The 23,439-nt window shown below is 58.1% G+C and overlaps 8 protein-coding genes across 8 annotated transcripts; 5 read left to right on the top strand and 3 right to left on the bottom strand.

Annotated features, from left to right (window-relative positions):
• Positions 1-129: 129 nt before the first annotated feature.
• KY384_000071 (uncharacterized protein) lies at positions 130-2,031 on the bottom strand (the record flags this gene model as incomplete). The annotated part of the gene is made up of 3 exons (XM_044808609.1): positions 130-918; positions 987-1,227; positions 1,256-2,031. 3 exons carry the CDS (start codon positions 2,029-2,031, stop codon positions 130-132), a joined length of 1,806 nt encoding a protein of 601 aa, XP_044665362.1.
• Positions 2,032-2,228: 197 nt separating this feature from the next.
• Positions 2,229-3,717, top strand: KY384_000070 (uncharacterized protein; the record flags this gene model as incomplete). Its single annotated transcript, XM_044808608.1, has 4 exons — positions 2,229-2,249; positions 2,435-2,722; positions 2,945-3,178; positions 3,256-3,717. 4 exons carry the CDS (start codon positions 2,229-2,231, stop codon positions 3,715-3,717), a joined length of 1,005 nt encoding a protein of 334 aa, XP_044665361.1.
• Positions 3,718-4,252: 535 nt separating this feature from the next.
• Positions 4,253-6,441, top strand: KY384_000069 (uncharacterized protein; the record flags this gene model as incomplete). The annotated part of the gene is made up of 2 exons (XM_044808607.1): positions 4,253-5,167; positions 5,224-6,441. 2 exons carry the CDS (start codon positions 4,253-4,255, stop codon positions 6,439-6,441), a joined length of 2,133 nt encoding a protein of 710 aa, XP_044665360.1.
• Positions 6,442-7,303: 862 nt separating this feature from the next.
• KY384_000068 (uncharacterized protein) lies at positions 7,304-7,939 on the top strand (the record flags this gene model as incomplete). The annotated part of the gene is made up of 1 exon (XM_044808606.1): positions 7,304-7,939. One exon carries the CDS (start codon positions 7,304-7,306, stop codon positions 7,937-7,939), a length of 636 nt encoding a protein of 211 aa, XP_044665359.1.
• A 248-nt stretch (positions 7,940-8,187) lies between these two features.
• On the top strand, positions 8,188-8,670 carry KY384_000067 (uncharacterized protein; the record flags this gene model as incomplete). The annotated part of the gene is made up of 1 exon (XM_044808605.1): positions 8,188-8,670. The coding sequence occupies one exon, from the start codon at positions 8,188-8,190 to the stop codon at positions 8,668-8,670; it is 483 nt and encodes a 160-aa protein (XP_044665358.1).
• Positions 8,671-12,829: 4,159 nt separating this feature from the next.
• On the bottom strand, positions 12,830-15,286 carry KY384_000066 (uncharacterized protein; the record flags this gene model as incomplete). Its single annotated transcript, XM_044808604.1, has 1 exon — positions 12,830-15,286. One exon carries the CDS (start codon positions 15,284-15,286, stop codon positions 12,830-12,832), a length of 2,457 nt encoding a protein of 818 aa, XP_044665357.1.
• A 199-nt stretch (positions 15,287-15,485) lies between these two features.
• KY384_000065 (uncharacterized protein) lies at positions 15,486-21,516 on the top strand (the record flags this gene model as incomplete). Its single annotated transcript, XM_044808603.1, has 5 exons — positions 15,486-16,014; positions 16,061-18,509; positions 18,806-19,093; positions 19,423-20,882; positions 20,978-21,516. 5 exons carry the CDS (start codon positions 15,486-15,488, stop codon positions 21,514-21,516), a joined length of 5,265 nt encoding a protein of 1,754 aa, XP_044665356.1.
• A 277-nt stretch (positions 21,517-21,793) lies between these two features.
• Positions 21,794-23,289, bottom strand: KY384_000064 (uncharacterized protein; the record flags this gene model as incomplete). The annotated part of the gene is made up of 2 exons (XM_044808602.1): positions 21,794-22,009; positions 22,867-23,289. 2 exons carry the CDS (start codon positions 23,287-23,289, stop codon positions 21,794-21,796), a joined length of 639 nt encoding a protein of 212 aa, XP_044665355.1.
• Between the last annotated feature and the right edge of the window lie 150 nt (positions 23,290-23,439).

Below are 23,439 nucleotides of genomic sequence, written 5' to 3'. Positions count from 1 at the left end.
GAACGCCCCATAGACGGGTTGTTCACATCCCGGTCAGGCTCCGCTCATGCAGAGGAAGAAACAAGATAACCCTCCCCTTGCGAGGGGAGGGTTGGGAGGGGGCTTGCGAGCACAGTCAGGCGGAGCGGCTTACCGCGCCGCAGTCCACGACGAATCTACCCGGTAGCGCGTCATGGCCTTCACCCGCCTGGCTGTGTTCACGCCCAGGTCTTTCTCGTAAACGACGCCCTTTGCGCTGACCAGAAACGTCTTTACGCCCGTGACCCGGTACTCCGCAGGATAGGCCGCCAGCGCCACGCCGCCAGCGCCGTTCACACCGCCGGGGGCCGCGCAGAAATAATAGCCGTTGCGCAGCGTTTTGCCGTTCGCCGCCAGCGTCGCCCGCCCCCGCGCATATGCCTTGGCCTCGCGCATCGCGTTCATTTCGTTCGCGCCAATGTTCCGGCACGCCATCTCTTCCATGCCCGCGTCCGTGTCGAAGTACCAGCCGTTTTTGGCGGCCATCAGCGGCACGGGAAACGGCCAGTTCTCCGCGCCGACATACAGCAAGACCCTGCCGTCCGGCTCCTTCACAAGCCGGTGCATTTCCCGGTACTTCGTCAGAAAACGCTCCCGGTCGCGCCCGTCCTGAAGCCCGTCATCGGATGCGAGCAACGCCGTTCTGGTTCCGAAAAGCGACTTCAGCGCCTGCTTATCCTGGTTCTGAAGGGCCATCACAAGCGCGTGACCGGCCTGCGCTGTGGTCGCAAAAACTCTCTGGTTCGGCTGCTGCGCCGAAGCCGACGCCGCGCAAAACGTTCCCGGAAAAACCGTCAGCGCCGCCGCAAACCGCAACGCTTCGCCCATCGTGAATCGCTTCCTCGTCATGGATTTTCCCTCCTGTGGGTTCTGATGTCCGGTAAGTTGGAGCGGCATTATCTGCGCCCTCCGCCATGCGATCCGCCGCCTACGCCGCCGTGAAAACCGCCGCCCGCGCCGCCGCCTACCCTGCCATGAAATCCGCCGCTAACACCGCCCGCGCTGCCCCGATAGCCTCCGCTGACGCCGCCGCCCAGACTGACGTGGCCCCGCGTGGAGTAGCTCTGCGTCACGCCGCCATGATTATAGCCACTGAACGCGCTGGAATGACTGCCGTAGTTGAAATGCGGCGCCGTATATGGTCTTATACCCGCATAACCCGCGCCGCCGGGCCGGTACCCGCCGTAATGGTTAAACGTCGTATTGTTTCTGAACAAACGTGTTATGCCGTATGTACGTGTTACTGCGGTTGATGTACGTGTTATGGTTGTAAATAATCGTGTTGTGATGCCAGTCCGCGCCCCAGTGATTCCAGCCCCATCCGAACCCCAAAAACGCGCCCACGCCGAACCCGATGCCAAAGGAGATGCCAGGCCGGTTAACGTAAAGCCCGCCATAGGGATACCAGCCGGGGTACACAGGAATAGCATAGCCGTAGGCAAGCCAGGGATCGTAGGTCGGTACGTACACGACCTGCGGGTTCGCCGGTTCAATGATAATCGTCTGCCCCTGCGTCGTCACTTTTTCCTGCGCGTTGCTTTTCAAACTGCCCGATTTCTCGGCCTTCTTCCGCAAGTCCTGCACGGCGTTCAAAACGTCCTGCGGCTGATTGACATAAGCGTCGCCCAGTGAGGAAGTCCACGACAGGTTCGAGTCAAGGTTCGCCAGCACGTCGGGAAACTGCGTCAGCGCCCGGACGCTGGGATCCCAGCTCTGCCGGTTGACTTCCTGCGCCAGTTGTTCGCCCTTAAGGTCAGAATGGTCTTTCAGCCAGCGATTAGCCTGCACAATCTGCGCGGGATACAGCGAGGCGGCGAGTATCTGCCCCACCAGCGCATCCGGGTACAGCGCTATCGGGGCGACCAGTTGCCGCATCTGCTCCTTTGTTTGGGTGGCGGGGCGATCCGGTGAAATCGCATAGCTATCGGGCGGCTGCGCCCGCGTTCCCGGCGCGATGCCCGCCGTCAGTAACCCGCAAAGCAGCAAGGCTCCGCGTCTCTTTAAGTCTTTCATCTCTATTCTCCTGATCAGCGAGGCGACGCTTCCGCGCCGCGCAACGGATGTTCCTGCGTCTGCTGCGTCCTGCGCCCTGCGTCTCGCTGCTGATGATCTCAGCGCGTTTTGTGGGAAAGGCCCGCGAACCGCGCTTCTTTCTTTGCGCCTTCTTTGCGCGCGCTTTGTTCGCTCTGCGTTTTCTCTCTGCTTTCGCGATGCTGACTATTGTTGTCAGTGTACTTTTCTATACGTAATATCGCGCGAGATTGTGCCGGGAACTTTCGCTGCGCCGCTGCCCAATCCCCCCGATCCCCTTCCCTGATTCGTCAGAGCGCAGCAAATAGCGCCCCTGCAGGGTGCGACGCAAATTTAGGGCAAATGGGTTTTGTTGTCGAAATAGGGGCTATCTTTCCTTTTGGAGCCTGCCCTGTCCACCGAACCCGACCGTGACGCCCTGATCGAAGAACTCGTCCGCCAGTATCGAAAACAACTTGACAAGCAACTTCCTGACGCCGACCAGACGCTCGACCAGAGCGAAGACATCGCCGGACAAGTCGGGCGCAATGTCAGCGAAGCCGTCCAAAAGCGGCTGACCGAAAAACAAACGAAAACGCCGCCCGCGAAACGGCAGGCGTGCGCTTGCGGTGGCGCGGCCCGCTATAAAGGAAAGCAGCCGCGCCAAATGGTGACCCTGCACGGCGTGGTGGTTGTCCGTCGCGCCGTGTATCCCCCCCCCCCCCGCGAGAAGAAAAAAAAAATATAAAGGGGGGCAAAAAAAAAAAACCCCCTTTATGGTTAAAGAAAAAAGGGAAATTCTTTTTGCCCCCCACCCAAACATTCTACCTTGACAAACTACTGCGCCGCCTGCAAGAAAAATGTCATTCCTGCCGATGTCCTCCTGCATTTGGACAGCGGCAGTTCTACCACGCAGGTGCGGGCCAAAGCCGCCTACCTGAGCGCCCTGCTTCCCTTTGCTCAGGCTGCAAACGCGCTGGAGCGTCTGGCGAACGTCACGGTAAGCGCCGACACCGTAGAGCGCATGGCCCTTGCGGTCGGTTCCGCGCTGGGGGAGCAACAGCAAAAGGACGTTGTGGCCCATCACCATGACCGTCTGCCCGAACCAGAAGGAAAAGCCCGGCGGCGCCTGTACATCGGCATGGACGGCGTGTTTGTTTCGCTGCGCGAGGGCTGGAAGAAAGACGGCAGCGCGGGAACTTGACGTGCCGGTACGGCGAGTGCAAGGTCGGCGTGGTCTACGAACCAGCCCAGGATAAGAACGGCAAAGACACGCAAGTCCTCGCCCGCGCTTACGTGGCGACCTTGCAAAACGCCCAAGCGTTCGGCCCGCTGCTCGGCACAGCGGCCCACCAACAGGGCCAGCCTCGCTGTCGGGATGTGGTGGCAATCGGTGACGGCGCGGCATGGATATGGCAGATTGCTGCCAAGCAGTTCACAGGAGCCACGCAGATTGTGGACTTTTTCCACGCTTGCCAGCATCTGACGAATGTGGCGGACGCGCGTTTTGGTGTGGGCAGCGCGGAGAGCCAGAGTTGGCAGAAGGCGCGTCGGGCCGATTTGCTGTGCGACAAGGTAGAAAACGTTCTCCTTGAGATCAAGGCATGGCAGCCGCGCAGCGAAGGGAAGCGCAAGTTGCGGCAGACGGAGTACACTTATTTTTATAGCAATGCGGCGCGGATGCGTTAGAAGACCTTTTCGGAGGCGGGCTACCACATTGGCAGCGGCGTGGTGGAAGCCAGTTGCAAGCAGATCGTTACGCAGCGGATGAAGTTGGCAGGAATGCACTGGCGGCAAGAGACTGCCGAAGCGATTTTGACGCTTCGTGCCGCGCAGTTAGCGTCACAGCCACCGGACTTAAGGGCGTTCTGCGGAATGGCGAACTAATCTGCCCTAAATTTGCAACGCACCCCCTCATGATAACAAAAGAGGAAAAATCCTAAAAAAGCGAATAGTCTAACAAATTTTGATCCTTTCCGTATCTAAATTCTCTGGGCAATTTCACTTCAGGCCCAAGTTGCCTGGCACGATGTCGGCGACATTCTCTGCGCCGGTGGAACCAAAGTCGCTGCGGTCGGCCTTCCTTTTCGTAGAGGGGCTGGTCGCAAGCCATTCCTCTGGTAGTTTTCAACTGTGGGCCGAATGTGTCCGGTAGTGAAATCATTGAAACGAGGTATGCGATATGAGGCAACAAAACCTTTCGAGAAGACAGGCGCTTACCCTGATGGCGGCGGCAATTGCTGTCACCACGGACGCTCCGCTGGGGGCGGCAGAAGCAGGGCCGCCCAATCCTCTAACGCTCTGGTACGAAAAGCCGGCGAAAACCGCGATGGGGGAGGGGCTTCCTATCGGTAATGGCCGTATGGGCGGTATGATCTTCGGCGGGACGGCGCAGGAGCGCATTCAGTTCAATGAAGACAGCCTCTGGACGGGTGACGAGAACCCCACCGGCGATTACGGCACAATGGGCAGCTACCAGGCGTTCGGCGATGCGCATCTGTCGCTGCCGGGACATGAAACGCCGACGGCGTACCGGCGCTCTCTCAATCTGCATGAGGCGCTGGCCCAGGTTACCTACCAAGTGGGTGGCGTGACCTACCGGCGCGACTATTTTGCCAGCCACCCCGATCAGATACTGGTTGTGCGTCTGACCGCTGACAGGCCGGGCGCATACACCGGCACGGTTAATTTGACCGATATGCACAGCGGGAACATCACGATAGATGGCCCGCAAATTATCAGTCAGGGCGCGCTGCCCAATGGCCTCCAATACGAGGCGCAGCTGCGCGTTCTCCATGAGGACGGCGCCGTCCAGGTGAGCGACGGTAAACTGGCCTTTGCCAATTGCAGTAGCCTCACCCTGCTGCTGGCCTGCGGCACCAATTATGTCATGGAATATCACCAAGGCTGGCATGGCGCAAATCCGCATGAGCGGGTCTCCCGGCAGATTAAGCAGGCGGCAGCAAAACCCTACCCGGCGCTGAAATCGGCCCATGTCAAAGATTATCAATCGCTCTTTGAGCGCGTCACGCTGCGCTTAGGCGCGACGCCCGCCACCCGTCGAGCATTGCCGACGGATCAGCGCAAAGGGCTGGATACAGGCGATGACCCGGAATTGGAAGCCCTTTTTTTCAATATGGTCGCTATCTGCTGATTTCCTGCTCCCGCCCCGGTGCGCTTCCGGCGAACTTGCAGGGGCTGTGGAACGACAGCAACAACCAGGCATGGAACTGCGATTACCACGCCAACATCAATATCCAGATGAACTACTGGCCGGCAGAGGTAACCCATCTTGCGGAGTGCCATCTGCCGTTTCTAAATCTCATCACCAGCCAACTCGAACCCTGGCGCAAGGCTACCCAGGCGACGCCGGAGTACAAATTGGCCTCTGGCGCGCCAGTTCGGGGCTGGGCGCTTCGCACCTCGCACAATATCTTCGGCGGCATGGGCTGGAACTGGGACAAGACGGCTAATGCCTGGTACTGCCGTCATCTGTGGGAGCATTACGCCTATAGCGGCGATAAGCCATATCTCCAGGCGGTCGCCTATCCTATTCTCAAAGAGACCTGCGAATTTTGGGAAGACCATCTGAAAACCTTGCCCGATGGCCGCCTTGTCGTGCCGAACGGCTGGTCGCCCGAACATGGCCCCACCGAGGATGGCGTCAGCTACAATCAGGAGATCGTGTGGGATCTCTTCCATAACTACGTTCAGGCGGCGGACGCGCTGGGGGTGGACAAACCGTACCGTGACACGGTTGCGGCTATGAAAGAGGCGCTGGCGATCCCCAAAATCGGACGCTGGGGGCAATTGCAGGAGTGGATGGAAGACAAGGATGATCCCAACGACCATCACCGGCACACCTCGCACCTGTACGCGGTGTATCCCGGTCAGCAGATCAACCTCGTCAAAACGCCCGAACTCGCTTCGGCGGCGAAGAAATCGTTACTGGCGCGTGGCGATACGGGCGATGCGCGCGAATGGTCTTTTGCCTGGCGCACCGCGCTCTTCGCGCGCCTGCGCGATGGCGACAATGCCCACCGTCAGCTTCTGCATTTGCTGACGACCGACGCGACGCTCCCCAACCTCATTGGCAACCACCCGCCGCAGCAATGGGATGGCAATTTCGGTATTACGGCTGGTATTACCGAACTCCTGCTGCAGAGTCACGAAGGAGAGATCGCCCTCCTACCTGCCTTGCCAACGGCATGGCAGACAGGCAGCGTCACCGGTCTGCGCGCACGGGGAGGCTTCACGGTGGACATGAGGTGGTCAGCAGGCCATCTCGCTTCGGCAGTGATTCACAGCGCAACCGGGACGGCGTGCCGTGTGCGTCATGGCAGCAAGGTGGTTGAATTTGCGCTCAAGCCGGGAGCGAAAGCCCATTTGGATGCCGATTTGCAAAAATCGTAGCGCCTGTCTGTTGGAGGTTGGACCGCTTGGTTTGGCCGAAACGCGCAGAGGCTGCGGTCGCGTTTTGAGAGCGATACCTCCGGCAACGGCTTTCCCACCACCCCGTTCGCCACGGTGGTCAAAGCCATAGGAATCGCCAGCGCGGGCAAAAACCTCTACATCAAGCAGGGCAATTATGGAGCGGACAAGCGCCGCATCATCAAAGCCCTGCGGCTCATTAACTGGCTCAATGCCGGACAGACGCACATCGGAAAACCCTGATGTTGGCAGGGCAGGGGGAGAACGAGCGTATTCTACACCTCTGATACTGAGACACAAGCCCCCTCGACTCTGTCCGAGGCTGAAACTCGTGAGACGGCTATATCGTGCGCAGAGAGACGAAAAGAGTCAGTTTGGCACAAAAGAGGTAATCTTTTATGGCGCCATAGTCACGCATAAGTCGCTCTTTGTAGAAACTCAATAGGACGGCTGAGAGAGGCCGGGAATGTGGGACTTACTATGTTTTCCGCTATTTTGATCGCTCGGTATCTATGAACGAGCGGTCTTTATTTTATATTTCACACCAGCCAAACTCCGAAACCCGCTCCGAAATACATACCGCTCACTCGATTTCAACGAGCAGATATGTCGGGGGATGCAGAACCCCTGTAAACTCCCACATTCCTCACGCTGATAATCGCTTGAAAATAGTTTTCCGCTTTGTCCGACCGCCGCTTAGTATCTCCGTAGAGGCACAAAGTCGCCTCTTGTTCTGAGGCGCCTTCAAAACTTAACAGTTGCCGGTTCTGCGGGAGAAACGTCCCGGAGGTAAAACTGTTTGCGTCGGCGGTACACTGTCCCTGCTGAAAACCGTTCTCCACTTATGGATGGGGAGCGGTCACTCGTCAACTCAACCGGCAACATAACCGATGCTGCGCGCATCGCCCGAGAAAGGATCACACAAATGAACAAGTACTTGATTGGCGCGGTCGCCTTGTGTCTGCTCGCAGGCGCCTCCTTAAACCTGCCACAGTCGGCGGCACAGACCGAAAAGCCTAAACCGAACGAGTCGGCGGCGCAGGTATGTTTCGCAAGGCTGAAGAAGCTTGCCGGAGATTGGACGCATCAGGAGGACAAGTCCGGCAAGGAGAGGGTCACGCTACGGTATAAAGTGATATCCGGAGGCAGCGCCGTCGAAGAGGAGATGCTGCCGGGCTCGCCGGAAGGAATGACCTCCATCTACCATCTCGACAACGGCAACCTGGTTATGACCCACTACTGTAGTCTAGGCAATCAGCCCCATTTGAGGGCCACGAAGGCCAGCACAGCGTCCAAAATGGAGTTCGAGTGCGGCGGCGGCGGCGGCAACATGAAATCCGAAAATGACCTGCACATTCACCACCTCGTGTTCACATTTCTATCGGAAGACCATTTCACACAAGAGTGGTCCGCCAATAAGGATGGCAAGCAGGTCGGCTCAGCCGATAAGTTCGAGGCATATCGCAAGGCCCCGAAGTGAGTATATGGGTGATGAGGTAATGAAGTGACACCAGAGTTTTTTGTCGGCGCTCGAACATGGGCTGGAGTTAGCGCCTCATCACCCCATCAAACGATATCCACCCACCTACGCTCCTTACTCGCAGGGATCACCGCGTCTATTGCCTGCTGAGCGCGCCAATAGAACGACACCATCGCTTCGGTCACGCAGTTGATCGGACGCGCAGCCAAACTACAACAGGATCGTAAAGATTAGAAAGGATTACAACGATGGATAGCCTGATTGCTTCCTGTAAAGAGAGCGCAGTGCAGGGGATGGAGTATTTCTTGAGGAACTTTTCCTTCGTACCGGACGACAAGTTAACCTGGACGCCGACGCCAACGGCGAAGTCTGCAATCCGGATTGCCGCTCATACCGCTCTTTACGCCGGAAGATTCGCTCGCATGATCAAGGAACGAAAACTTCCGTCGAGTGACAACTTACTGGAGTGGTTGGCGCAAAGGAACGCGGAAGAAGCCGCAATAACGAGCCGCACAGAGATGGAAAGTATATTCCGGAAGGGTACCGAGGAGGTTATTGCGGCATTGGATTCCGTTCCGCCGGAAGCGATCAGAACTTCCCTAGAGAGCGGATTGGGATGGTCACTGCCTATGACCGACCTGATGAATATGCCTGGGTGGCATGCCACGCTTCATGCTGGGCAGATCGATTACCTCCAAACATGCTGGGGCGATCAGGAAGTGTATGTTTGATGGGCTGAGTGGGGGATGAGGTGGTGAAGTAATGACGAGATTTCACCGATTGCAGCCCGCCGCAGGCATTGATGAAGAGACCGAAATCCACTACGTCCACCCAATTGTCTCCGCTAGCGTCCCTGCCCGCAACCGTCGCGGTGGGGACGAATTCAAAGGCTCCGAGGTCGGCTTTGGCTCCCTGAGGGCAGACGACGCCGCGCTGGTCGATGGCGGCGAAGTCCACGTCGGGCGTCTCGGCAGCCACATCGGGCGCGGGCCTGCCAGATCAGGAGCGCCATCGTTCACATCACTGCCGCCCGTTCTCGCTTCGGTGTCCAACGTGGCGGTCGTCCGGCCATTCCTTCACTGCATCGGCAACTGTGTGTAACAATAGACCGATCAAGTCTGCGGGTACCTGTTTGTTTTCGTCGTGATCCGTGTTGAATAGCACGGCCCACGTCAGGCCATCATGTCGGCGTATGAGCAACGCGGATGTGCCGTCGAACAAACCATCGTCAGAATAGAGTGAGACAGAATCCCGTACCAAAAATAGTGTAGATTTCCTAAAGGGCGAGAAAGCAACCCACTCATGTCTGACCTGAATATCCGAATGCTTCCTGACCCGCACGTCAGCCAACCCGCCAGCCGAAGACGCTTCACCGTCGCGGATAAACTTCGCATCTTACGCGAAGCCGACCAGTGCACCGAGCGCGGACAACTCGGAGCCATCCTGCGCCGCGAGGCCATCTACTCTTCCACTCTCGCTTCCTTTCTGAAAGCAGTACGAAGAGGGAAAACTCGTCGCCCAAAATGACCCGCGCCAAAAGCAGAAGCGAAAAGAGCGAGCCGCCCAAAGGCAGCAGGAGGCGCGAACTCTGCAAGCCTTGCAGTTGGAGAACCAGAAACTCAAAGCCTTGGTCGAACTCCAAAAAAAACTTTCCGACCTGATGAACCTCACCCTGCCGACCGAATAGCGCTCACGCAGATTGAGGAAGCAGCGCGGCTCACCGGCATTGCGCGGGCCTGTCAGTCCGTCGCAATGAGCCGGGCGACCTTCTATCGCAAGCGAAACGGCGGTCAGTTGGCTTTGGGACTGCGGACAAGTTCCCCGTCCCAAAGCCTGACCCCGGCGGAAAAAGCGGAGTTGCTGGCCCACCTGCACTCGGAGCGCTTTTTGGATCGCTCGGTGCGCCAAGTCTACGCCGCGCTGCTGGACGAGGGCTGCTACCTGGGTTCGATCTCGACGATGTACCGTCTGTTGCGCGAGAATAAGCAAGTTGCCGAAAGGAGGCGGCAATCGCGCCATCAAAAACATACCCGCCCCGTGCTTCTCGCCACCGCGCCCAATCAGGTGTGGACGTGGGACATCACCAAACTGCGCGGTTCCGCCAAAGGGCAGGGCTACCGCTTGTATGTGGTACTCGCTATTTTCAGTCGCTGCGTCGTGGGCTGGCTGGTTGCCGCGCGGGAGTGTCAGCATCTGGCCGCGCAACTGATCGAAACGGCCTGCCAAAGACATGGCATCTCGCGCGATGCGCTCACCCTTCATGCGGATCGGGGCGGGCCGATGGTTTCCAAAACGGTTTCGGAGTTGCTGTGTGAGTTGGGCGTAGCCCGTTCGCATTCGCGTGCGCACGTCTCCAACGACAACCCGTTTTCCGAGGCGCAGTTCAAGACGGTCAAGTATGCGCCGCAGTTTCCCGGTCATTTCGATAGTATTGAGGAAGCGCGCGGGTTTTGCGCGGATTTCCTGACCTTCTATAACACGCGGCAGTACCACACGGGCATCGCGCTCTTGACGCCAGAAATGGTTCACTTGGGACAAGCCGCCGCCGTTCAGCAAGCGCGGCAGGAGACCTTAGATCAGGCGTATGCTAAAAAGCCGGGTCGTTTCTCCAGAGGAGCGCCCAACGTCGTGTCGCTGCACGAGCAAGTATGTATCAATCGGGTCGAACCGCAGACAGCGGGGACTGACCTGAAAACTACATAAAAAGAATTTCATCTTTTTGTCTCAAAACACTTGACACATTTCCCCCCTCCCCCCAAGCGTTCTCAACCTTTTTAGGGTTGCTCTAAGTTTTTTGACGAAACCCCCGGGGGGAGAAAATTTTTTTTTTTTTTTTTTTTTTTTTATAAACCCCGGGTGTTATCTTCGATGATACGACGGAGTACACAATAGCCGAAATTAGAGTAAGATTCTTTGCTGCCCGGATCAAAATCGAGTTGGCGGCCCATCATGTAACGGATGATTTTCTTCCCCCGCGGCGGCTTTTCTATCTGCTCCCCCCCCAGCCCCCCCCCCGGGAAAATTGCCCCCCCCCCCCCCCCCCCTTTACTTTTTTCTTCCCCCCGGCGTTTTCATTTTCGCCCCCCGCCCAGCCCCCCCGGGCGGAAAAATGGGTTCGACCCCCCCCGCGCGATCAAACCCGCCCGTGTGGCAAAGCAATTGATGGACGGTGATCTGCGCCAGTCGCGGATCAACCTTTGCGTTCCCTTCCAGAAAAGGCTTGATATCAAGAAGTGTAAATGGATGGTCGCTCAGCTTGAGTTTGCCGCGCTCAACGAGTTGCATGATAGCCGCTGAAGTAAATGGCTTGCTGATGCTGGCGATGCGGAACAACGAATCCGGCTGAACCGGCTCGCGAGCTTCCTTGTCGGCGTATCCAAACCCGCGTGCATAGATCAATTTGCCACGCCCGGGGGGGGGGGCGGCGGGCCCCGGGGTTTTTGTGTTCTCTGATTTGAAAATACCGAATGTTAGCCGCTTTGCGTCTACATTTCGGTTCTCGGCGTAGCCGTTTTCATGCGATAGGGTGCGCCTCGCGCATGGGAGGCTAAGAAGCGTTCGCAGGAGATCATCGAACCCGGATAAGGATGGAACCACCTTACCAGTGATTGGAATATCGGCCGTCTCCCCAGCGATTGCACGGCTTGGGATGGTAGACGCTAGGGCCATGACGGCAGCTGTTTGGCCTGCGGACTTAAGGAAATAGCGACGGTTGAATTGTTGTCCCGTTTGGTGTGGCATGGAAATACTCCTTGATTGATGTTCTTACGTTTCCAAAAAAATAAAAATTTTTTTATTTTTTTCGCCCTGTTTTTTTTCTCACCAGGTTTTTTTTTTTTACAAAATTTTCCCCCCCACCAGTTTCGATGTTGTTGTGTGGGTTTCCCTCGGCCACAAAAATGAGAGAGGGGGGTGGGCCTACCGTTTTTTAGAACCCCTACCCACAAGAGTCCTTTCTGGCAGGAAAGGATAGGCTTTCGCCCCAAAATAGTGGATATTGCTCAGTATAGTGGCCCAAGAAATTTAGACATTAGATATTCCGATGAATAACGGGCGCTCCGTAAAAAACGCTATATGTACCGGCAATAAATGCTTGTTCGCCACTGTAAATCGCGTAGACAAACTATTCATCGGAATATCTATTAACAATCTTGTTTTTACGTTACAATAATTACGAGTAGGTCGCTCGTTTTGGAAAATCAATAGGGCGGCTGAGATAGGCCGGGAATGTGGGACTTACTATGTTTTCCGCTCTTGATGGGCCGCTCGGCCGTTATGACCGAGCGGTTTTTCCTTGTCCTCATCACCTTCACTGCAAAGCGTACGGAACCGCATAAGGCGGATATCACCTGCAGAAGCCTTTATAGCAAGAGTTTAAACAACGATACATCGGAACGGTCCCAGAGCGACCATGATAGCCTGTTCCAGCGACATTGCGCGTCCCTTCTCCCGGGCGGCGGTAAAGAGGGTCTCCCCCAACGCCTCCCGCGCCGCAGCGCACTCAGCCTTCTGTTTCTCGCGGTCGTTCGGCGGCAGTGGCGAACCGATGGACTCGCGCAGTGAGGACGCCGCGCCCCATAATTGAGCCGCGCGTTCGACCCGCGTCTCTTTAAGGGCGAGGGAGGCAAACAGTTCAAAGAGGTAGATGATGTTATATCTGTCCTCTAACTCCCAGAGTATGGCAAGGCTCTCGTCATACAGAGAACGGGCTAAAGCGTGGTCGCCCTCTTTCTGAATCATCGCCCCCAGGCTGCCAAGGAGGTGAGCAATACTATACCTATCTCCTAACTCCTGCATTATTTCCAGACTCTCGCTATATAGAGCCCGCGCCGAAGCCGTATCATCGAGAGAGCTGGCAACGCCCCCCAGATTGCTGAGGGTGATGGCGATTCACTGCCTGTCTCCCAACTCCCGCCTTATCGCTAAACTCTCCTCATGCAGCACTCGCGCGGCGGCATAGTCGCCCTGATAATTGGCGATATTCGCCAAGTTGCCGAGCGCGTTCGCGATCCCCTGCCTGTCTCCCAGCCCCCGCCGTATCTCCAGGCTCTCGTCATACAGAGAACGCGCGGCGGCATAGTCAGACTGAAGCCAGGCCATGCTCCCCGCGCCAGAGAGCGTATCGGCGCGCGCTATGGTGCGAACCTGCGCCCCCGGATGCGACAGAAGAGACTTCAGCCAGACGCGCCCCTCGCCCGGATACCCGCGCACTTTCCAGAACCACTGCAAGGCAGCGCCGAACCGCAGTCCCTTTTCCCCTCCCTTCGGATCATGGAGACAGCGCGTCAGCGCCGCCCGCAGATTATCCTGCTCCTCCGCCAGAACCGACAGCCAGCGCGTCTGCGCCGCGCTCGTCTGATGCCGACGGCTCTCCTCGGCCCATTGCAGGAAGAAATCACGATGCCGATTGCGCAGCGCCTCCGTCTCTCCCGCTTCTGCCAGACGTTCCGCCCCGTACTGCCGCATTGACTCCAGCAAACGATAACGCGCTGTACCCTCCTCAGGCTCCTCGAACACCACCAGCGACTTCTCCACCAGATGCGTCAGCGCGTTCAGAACCTTCTTATTTCGGATGTTAAGTTTTGGATTCTGGACTTGCGCCGGAACGTCTGGCAATCCAAAACCTACAACACAAAGTCCGAAATCACAAACAGCCTCCGCCGCTTCCAGATTCCAGCTACCGGCAAAGACGGAGAGGCGGCGGAACAGGAGACGCTCTTCTTCGCTCAGCAGGTCATGGCTCCAGTCTATGGTCGCCTGCAAGGTGCGCTGACGGGGCAAAGCCGCCCGACTGCCTCCTGTCAACAGTTGAAAGCGGTCCTCCAGACGGGTGACGATCTGCGCCGCCGAGAGCGCCTTGACGCGAGCGGCAGCCATCTCTAGCGCCAACGGGATTCCGTCCAGACGGTGGCATATCTGCGCAACCAGTTCCGCGTTGCGGCGAGTCAGTCGAAACGCGGAACTGGATTGCCTCGCCCGCTCCACGAATAGCCGCGCCGCCTCGTACTCCAGCAGCGAGGAGGCGGATTTCTCTACGTTGGCCTCTCCTCGCGGAGGCAGCGAGAGCGCCGGGACAGGGTAGAGATGCTCGCCCGTCAGTCCCAATGCCTCGCGGCTGGTTGCCAGAACCCGCAGACCGGGACAGGCGGACAGCAGGCGGTGTATCAGAGAGGCGCACGGCTCCAATAGATGCTCACAGTTGTCCATGATCAGCAGCAGGGCTTGCGAGGCGAGCGTCTGCTCCAGTGTCTCCTCCGGCGTTCTGGACGGTTCCTCTCGCAGGCCCAGCGCCCGTAAAATAGTCTGCGTTAGCAGCGCAGGATCGCTCAACGGAGCCAGGTCTATAAACCACACGCCCCCGGAAAACCGCCCGATCACCCGCTCTGCTACTGCAATGGAGAGCCGTGTCTTGCCCACGCCGCCTGTTCCCGTCAGCGTAACCAGACGGCGCTTACCTAGCCAGCCACCCACTTCGTCTCGCTCCTGCTCCCGCCCGATCAAGTCCGAGAGGGGAACCGGCAGGCGGCGCGGCGGCCCGGCGGGCGAGGGCGAGGGCGCCGACAGGACGATGGGGTGGGGCTCGCGCGCGAGCAGACTTCGATAGAGAGCGTCGGTTTCTGGAGCGGGGTCGGCGTTGAGGTCGCGGCGCAATAGAAGGCGCAGGCCGCGATAAACTTGCGTCATCGCGGCTTGATCTCCGCAATCGGCGAGCGCCCGCATCAGAGCGCAACAGGCGCTCTCCCGGTAGAGGTCTGTGGCGAGGAGCAGCCGCAGCCAGTGAACGGCGGCAGCGGGTTGACCGTCGGCAGTCGCGCGGGTTGACAGGATTTCCAGCGCGGTTAGATACGCCTGCTCACGCGCCTCACGCTCCGGGAGAATCCACGCCTCCTGGCAGTCGGGCAGGAGGGGGCCGCGGTAGAGCGCAACCGCCTTTTCAAGTCCAGAGGGGTTTGCTTTCGTCCCTTCGCTCGTCTCTTTCCTCCCTTCTTGAAGGGCGTTGTCGAAGGCGACGACATCCGCAAACGCTCCTTCGAGGTTCAGGCGAATCGCGCGCGGGGTCGGGGCCAGCAGGCGAGCGGCCTCCGCTCCCAACGCCTTGCGCAGACTGGAGAGGCTCTTACGCAGGTAGAAAAGCGCCTGACTCTCCTCATTGTCGGGCCAGAGGGTAGTCGCCAGCCAGTCACGGGAGGTGTCGCGGGAGTGCCGGAGGACGAGCAGCGCCAGCAGCCACTGTTCGCGACGATAAGGCAGAGGCGGCAGCGGTTCGCCGTTTATGAGGACATCGAAACCTCCCAGCAGGCGAAGTTCTACAGCGCATTGTGTTGGGTTTTCCTGTATGAGCGCCATGGGGACTTTCTACCGAATCAAGAACAGAGCGGAATAGAGAGATCATTCGCGACAATTGTGCGTTTCTCCTGCTATTTAGGTACGGGTTTGGGTACGCCTGCCTGCGATACTAAACAGTATCCCTTGCGCATCCTGCGCCAGAAATCGCTCCGAACTCCTGAAAGGAGGAAGCATGAAACCCATCTTGCGTTCCTGTATTATGATGTTCCTGTTACTGTTGCCGGGAATGCGCCCCGCCTGCGCGCAGCAGACTGTCATCACCCCGGCAGACGAGGTAAACCGTATCGTTTATGTCGCCAACGCCATAGACCGGACGGATATGACCCAGACGCCGGAACGGGCGGCTATTGCCGTTTTTATTATCAAACTCTATTCGGTTGACAATCCCTTGCCCAGCGAAGTTCCCTATTGTCCCAATCCCAGTCCCAACAACAACCCGAACTTCCCGTCCGGCACGGCGCTGCGCCTGATCGCGCAGGCGCAGGCGAAGTATGACCGGCTGTACCGGGTCGGAGGTGATCTGAAGTTCGCGCTGCAACCCTACGATGTCGCCGCCGCGATGCTTGGACTTCTGTCCGAACAGACCGGCAATCCGGTGGCAAACACCATCACCATTGAAGCCCTCAATTTCCAGACCTGCGTGGGTCAGCGCGTCAACGACAACCAGCCCGCCTATCTGCAGCAAAGCGACTATCTCGGAGGCGGCCGCGTGGCGGGGGCTTTTCGCAGTACCGCAGCCTCGTCTTCGAAAAGATGTTCAACCTTGCGCGACAGAACCCCCGCGTGGCGTCGGTCGTGGACGCCTTCTTCGGCCCGCTTTTCCAGTGCAGCGTACTCGACAATACTTTTACGTTGCTCAACAAAAATCCGGTTCTGCGCGACAGCCAGAACTTCGCGCCGTTTGTCAGCCTGATACAGACGGACGGGAGCATTGTTGTCCCGGTAACCCTGGTCAACAATCGCCCCACCTACCCCGCCTACGCCACCGCAGCCTGGCCTTCAACCAGCGGATGAACAGCGTGACGACGACGGCCCTGAACACGCTTGCCACCATCACCGCGATCCAGAAGACCAACTATGCGGCCTACTATTTTAACCCCGACCCCAGCGTTCGGGCGAGCATTGCTGCTATGGATGCTGTCAACACCCCCAAACTTCAGAGGGCCCAGGCGGCGGCCTACGCCTTGCCGCTCTCCATTCATCGCGATCCGAAATTTGTCGCTTATCAGCAGACCGTCGCCGTCTTGAATGCGACCGCCGAGGCCGCTTTCTTGGGTGGGACGCTTTGCAAGACGTGCAACGTCCTGAATCCCATTGACGCCATCGGAAGCGCGTTCGATGTCGTCGGACACGGCGCTCTGCTTGCCGCCCGCTCTTTGGATGTTCTCGCCACCTTCGGCGTATTTGGCGCCTCGGATGACGAGGTTATCATAGATGGAATCAATCAGTTGAGCGATCAGCTGAACAAATTTCAGGTTCAGATCAATGGACGCCTCGACATCATAGACGGCAAACTCAATACCATTTACACGACGATGAACGCGCAGTTCGGCGAGGTCAAAGATTACCTGGTTAACATCAACACGAATATAGTCGAGGTGCAGAATCAAGTTCGCGGGGTGCAGTTGCAGCTCAACACGGTCGAGTCCGACATCTACCGGCTGTCTGAGTTTATCTATAACTTCTCCAACGATTCGCAGCGCAACAGCACGGGACTGATTAGCTCCCTCGACGAGATAGACGGCATTTCGCGCAATGGCAGCGCCATTGATATCAACGAATATTCACGGCTGTATGGCATCGTGAAGAGTTACGCCCTTGTCAACAGCAAACAGACGGCGGAAGTAAGCGACTGGAACACCGGCAATCGTATCTACTCCGATTCTGCGCTGATTAACGAGCTGTCGCTGGGGCCCTTCCCGGAATGGAATATCAATTACATTCTGGAGTTCGCCCGCCGCAAATGGGAATTAACGCTCGGCCCGGCAAGCGGCGTCGCAAACCCTCGCGCCTGGGCGATGAGCGTTACGTCCATGATGCGCCTCGCGGCGGCAAAGCCCGACTTCTTTGCGCAGACGACCCTCAACGACGCCGCCAGCGCCGGGGACGGATTTTACGGAGCGCGCAGCGTAGGCAACGACATCCGGCAGGCCGTTGCCGATTGCGCCGTTCGATACAACCCCGCCACCTCGCACTACGAGAAAAGCCTGCTGTTCCGCAATCTGATGGATTTCCAGCAGACAAAGGCGACCGCGCTGAACGCCGCAATCACGGCTGTCGAAACTGCCGCCGGGGGAACGCTGGCGAATCAGGTGGCAGCGGTGCGAACGCAGTGGAACGCGCAGACCCCGACCGCGCAGGGAGCCGTTCTGCAAAACGCCGTCAAAGAGTTCGATGGTTCGCGCCGCCTGCTGGAAAAGTTCACGGAACTGGCGCTTTCCCGCTCTGTGGCGCAAAACACTTTCCTGTCCGGTTTTCTCTACAGCCCGCAGCGTCTGCCCGACCCGCTTGTCGTCAATAATCCCGCAGAGACCAATCCGGCAACGGCGCAGTCGCTCTATGGCAAGTACAACGGCGGAAGCGCCAATCCCAAAGATACGTTCAACACGCTTCAGTCCCAGCGCTGGATGGCAACCGATACCCTCCTCCAGTCCCTGCTCGATTTCACTGTCGCCAACACCACTAGTGACAACCCGGTCGGAGAGCCGCTGGCGGAGGTGGAAAACCTAATCCAGCGCTTCGGCTTCTTCACGCTCTCGCGCATCGCGGGAAGGGTGCAGCCTAAACCCGGTCAGGGCCAGTTCATTCCCGGCGAACCGATCTATATCACCTTCCGCAGCCGAACCTTTAGCCAGCCCACGCTCACGATTACGACGACGCTGGACAGCAACAACGCTTTCCTGATCGCCGTGCCTGCGGACGCCTACGACGTGCTGATCCGCACCGCTAAGTACCTTCAAAAAGGCGTTTACAATGTGGATGCCCGTAACGGAGGCATTGCGCTCAGCACCGGGCGCATTGACGTGCAGCTGACGGTCGGCGAGATTTACTTCGATAACCGCATTGACACTCGCGACCTCATTGCGCTGCGCAACGCCTGGATGAGTACGCCTGCCAGTCCGAACTGGAACCCGCTCGCCGACCTCAACAGCGATGGCGTCGTCAATCAGGCCGATCTCAACCTGCTTCGCTCTCCCGGCGTCTGGGGACAGGTCGGAGACCAGTAGATTAAGTGCCTCACCCCGCTCCTTCCCTCCTTGGAGAGAAGGAGCGGGAAAACACGAAAGGAAGAACTCTTGATGAACTTATATCGAACAGCCCTTCACGGAATAATAACGGGACTGCTGGCGTTTGTTCCGGTCGTATCGGGGGCGTAATCGCTCTTTCTCACCCCGCCGCACGAGCATATTGCCAACCGACCTTATAACGGAGTGGAAATGCTGACCATCAGTCTGGTGGTGGACGGCGGCATCGCCTCCTCCGTCGCTTGGGGACGACGATTACTTTAACAGATACCAGCACGCTCCAGTTTGCGCAAAACTTCGGGGGCACGGGCAAGCCGTTTCTGTCTACGACCCCGTTTTTCGATACCGACTTGAGCGATTCGTATAACGCCAACAGCGGAACCCTCTCGCTCAACTTTGCCAACTTCACGCCGGGCGCGACGCTGGGTAACAATGGCCCGGTCACGCTGGGGCAGTTCCAGGTGCTGGTGCTGAAAGAACCCAACTACCCCAGCGACGCCTCTTTTGGCGGTCGCATCACGCTGAATCCCACACTCGATGCGCCGCCCTTCGGCAGCGGAGTGTTCGATGAACTGGGCAACAACCTGATACTGGGCGCCTATGGCGCGACCATCACCTCCCGCCCGCCGACCCCCGAACCAGCCGCCTGGCTGACAATGGGGAGCGGGATCGGGATGGGACTGCTCTGGCTACGCCGTCGCCGATCCAACGGATGAAGGGTCGAATAGACAGACAGGGAAGTCTGTCCCGCAGTTTACTGACTATTGGCTATTCTTCGGGTGTTGAAGCGCCCGAAACCCGCAGAAAGGAACGCAAACCATGCGCCGTTTTCTACTTACCATTACTCTCCTCTGCCTACTATACGGTCAGGGCTTGCCTGCAAACGCGCAGGCAGTCGCCCCCCGCCCTGCTGAATTTTCAGGGACGCCTCGCCAAACCCGACGGGACGCCCGTCGCCGACGGCAGCTACTCTATCCAGTTCAGCCTCTACAACGCCGTGACGGGCGGCGCGCTGCGCTGGCAGCAGACCATCAACCCGGCAGCCGTCCGCAACGGATCGTTCGCGGCGCAGTTGAATGTCGGCGCGAACTTCCAAAACGGCGCCACGGCGGCGACCCTGTTTAATGGCAGCCTCTGGCTGGAGATCAAGGTCGGAACGGACGGGGCGCTCGCGCCCCGGCAGCAGCTGGCGAGCGTGGCCTACGCTCTGAAAGCCGGAAGCGTGCCGGACGGCAGCATTACCGCCGCGAAACTCGCTCCCGGCGTCGGCGGCGCGAACGGCGCGGCGGGCGGCGACCTGACTGGAACCTACCCGAACCCGCTTCTGGCAACCCTGACTTCCAGCCTGTACAAAGTCTCTGGAACGCTGTTGTCCGCGCTTCAAGGCGGCGTCGCGGGGGTGGATGTCGCGCAGACCGCCATCACGGCGCAGAATCAGGACGAAGCGTGGCAGTCGTTCACCCCGACTCAGAGCGGCAGCCTGACGGCGCTCGATCTTTATATAGGCACCACAACCGGGATAAACAAGACGATTCCGCTGACAATCTATTCGGGCGAAGGCACGACAGGCGGCGTCCTACGGCAGGTTTCGGTGACGATAACGCCGCCTATGGGCTTTCAGAACCTCACGATTTCGCCTCCCGTCGCGCTGACCGGCGGGCAGAAATACACCTACTATATCGGGCGCAGTTCCAGCCTTCAGTTCGGTTATGCCAGCAGCGATCCCTATTCGGGCGGCACGTCCGACATCGGCGCGCCCATAGATTACGCCTTCCGCACGTACATGAACACCGGGGCGAGCGGGCGCGTGAATGTCAATGGCGATTTCACAACTAGCGGTTTTCTGGGCATCGGCGGCAGTAAAGTCCTCGAATTCGGCTTTGGCGTCGCGGGCAAAGAGCCGAACGCGGGCAAGATCGGCTATCAGGCGTTCACGGTGGACGCGCTCGATATCTTCGGCGCGGGGCCAGACACTACGAGCCGCAAGATCAAGTTTTGGAATGAAGGCGGCGCGGCCTTTACCGGCCCGATTCAGGCGGCAGCCGGAAGCGAGCTGTTTTTCGCGGACAACGGGCAGATTCGCAGTTTTGACAACAACCATCGGATTATATTCAACCGGGCCGGGAATCAAATGGAGATGCGAGAGTTCGGCGATCTACTCTTCTCGCCCGGCGCGACGGTGAAGGTGATAATGCAGGCAGGCGGCAACGTCGGCATCGGCACGATCACTCCGGGGGCGAAACTGGATGTCAACGGGAACATCAACAGCGCGAACGCCATCACGGCGAATTCTATCACCGCCAGCACGATCACCGCAACCGGCGCCCTTAACGCCGGTTCCATCACCTCCGGTTCGCTCAGCGTTTCGGGCGGCATCACTGCCGGGGGGCCGTGACCTATGGAAATGTTGTCACGGTCTCCAACAGCGGGGCGGATGGAGCGATAGGCGCGGCGGCGACGGTGGACGCGACCTCCACTATCCTGATCAATCAAACTGCGGCGTTTCGCTCGCTGACTCTTCCCAACCCCACCAATACCACGCCGGGGCGGACGGTGCGCATCGTAAACACGGGGAGCGCGAAATTCCAGGTTCAATCGGCGGTTCTCATCGCGCCTCAAATGTCAATGTCGTTCCTCTGGACGGGCAGCGCCTGGGTTCCCGATACAAACCAGAAGCGGGTGCTGACCGGCACGGTAACTATCGGAGATATAGGAGCAACATCGACTGGTTCTTTGCCATTCACAGGCGATTTCCAGAGCGTAACTTCTAACCACGTTACGACGCATATCACACTGGGATGGGGTTTGCCCAACTACGCTGTGGTGGTATCCGCTTTTACCACGGATGGAAACAACTTCAATGACACAGCCGGTATGAAATATCCGATAACCGGCAACGCCACCTCCGCGGCTTTCGACCTCTACATAGCCGAGAATTACGGTGTCCAGACTCTGCTCGTAAAGATCATGGTCATCGAACTGTAACAAGAGCGATTCAAGGAACGGCTTCGATCTCACTATCGGTTTTATCGAAGCCGTTCTGGTTCTGCGCGGCGGCTTTGACTGGCAGCGCGATCTTACGGGGATAAACGTCGCGAGGACAAACAATCCGCGATACAAAAAAGTTGATCCTTACCTTGTAGACATCACCCATAGGTCATCCGCCTCAGAAACTCAATAGGTCGGCTCAGGTAGGCCGGGAATGTGGGGCTTATTATGTTTTCCGCTCTATGTATACTAATGTCTGCTTAAAAATCAAGGTCTACTTGATGCCATATATCAGGCAGGCCTTGATTAGTTCGTGGCACGCACTTTCCCCTCGCAAGTAAAAATGATAGGCCGCAGGATCATCAGGTTCTGCGGCCTGTTGTTCTTTGCTTCCAAGTTTCCGAAGCGTAATTTGCTGCTGGTATCGAACCAGTTTGTCTGCTGGGCCGTTTTGCGTATCCAGCCAACGATAAATGACTTTTCGAAAGGCCTGAAAAGCGGGGCAAAGGTCATTATGCTGCAAAGAGTACGAAACCTATGGGAACAAGCGGCTATAATTTAGACAGAGCGGGTGGCAGGCATCACCCTCCATGGCTTGGGGCGAGAACCCGGAATCGGCGTGGCAAAGAGGAAGCGGGGGCGAGCGTAAAGCCGCGAAGAGCGCGAGCTAAAGCAAAGTGAAACATGAGAAAGGTTCCTTTCAGGCAAGCGCAGCTGGCGCAGGATCGGGTTGAATGGGCAATGCGGAAGCGTCTGGATGCCTCATAGATGTCTCTTGCAATAAATATTACAAGGGTGATAAAAAACTAAAATTAAGCCAAGTATTTTTTTCGTAAAGTGCTCGGAATTCTCGCCTCATCCCCGCTACGCTCATTGCTGGAAGAAAAATTTATTTCCCTCTCTCAGATCTGAAATGAAATCGCTCCGCCTCCGTCCCAACATCATCGCCCTGTCAAGTGGCGGCGGGCCTCACTGTGCAGAACGCCATTGCGCGTCAGACCGTCTATCCACAATGCGGCGGCGCAGAGGGGCAACCGCGCCGCCAGATGCCGCCGTGTTTCAGGGTGTCGCGGAGACGTTCGCGGGTTCCTGTAGCGTGTTTGGAAGGTCGGGCATATAGCGTGGGGCGGCGTTCCACAACGCGATAACCGGCGTTTCGACGTGGTGCAGGCCGTAGCCGAGGATACTGAGCGACGCGGTGCCGAGTGGGAAATGTTGCGCCACCATCAAAGGCAGACCAATCCAACGCGCCGCCAGAACGCCCCCGAAATGACCGTGCGAGAAGAGCGCGATATTTCCTTCCAGACTGCGCAGGCGAGCGATAAGCCGGTCGGCGCGGTCAGATACCTGCGCGGGCGATTCCCCGCGTGGACTGCCATCCCGAAACAAGTCCCAATGCGGCTGCTCCCGGAGTATATCCGCCGTTATCCGCCCCTCGTAATCGCCGTAATCCCATTCCGCCAAATCCGGTTCGATTGTGGCAGCGCTGTCGGGCAGGGCCAATGCCCGCGTTCGCTGGGCCCGCTGCCGGGGACTGACCAGTATCGAATCAAAGGGAATATCGCGCAGGAGACTTATCAGCGCCCGCGCCTCGTCCTCGCCTTTCGCAGTTAATGGGATGTCCGCAAGGCCGGTGTGCTGCCCGGTAAGCGACCACGCCGTCTCGCCATGCCGGACAAGGTAAAGGCGCAGGAGTCGCGTCTTCGGCTGTCCCGCCGCATTACCCGCGTCCAGCGTTCTCGATAGAGCCGCTGTATTTTGCGCGTCCATTAGAAATTTATCCCCTTCCCATTGCGAATTTTGGCCCAATCTTCGCCGCGTTCGACAAGACAACATTCCGGCGCGATGCGTTTGTCCCGCCCCTGCAGTTTCAGAAAGGCCCTGCGAATTTTAGATTCGGCAGGCGGCTCGCTGCGTCCT

This window comes from Bacidia gigantensis, assembly GCF_019456465.1.
Source record: "Bacidia gigantensis strain McMullin 20006 chromosome Unknown contig_49, whole genome shotgun sequence".
Classification (NCBI taxonomy): Eukaryota; Fungi; Ascomycota; class Lecanoromycetes; order Lecanorales; family Ramalinaceae; genus Bacidia; species Bacidia gigantensis.
The sequence above is the reverse complement of the archived record's forward strand: the minus strand, read 5'-3'. Positions and strand labels throughout refer to the sequence as shown.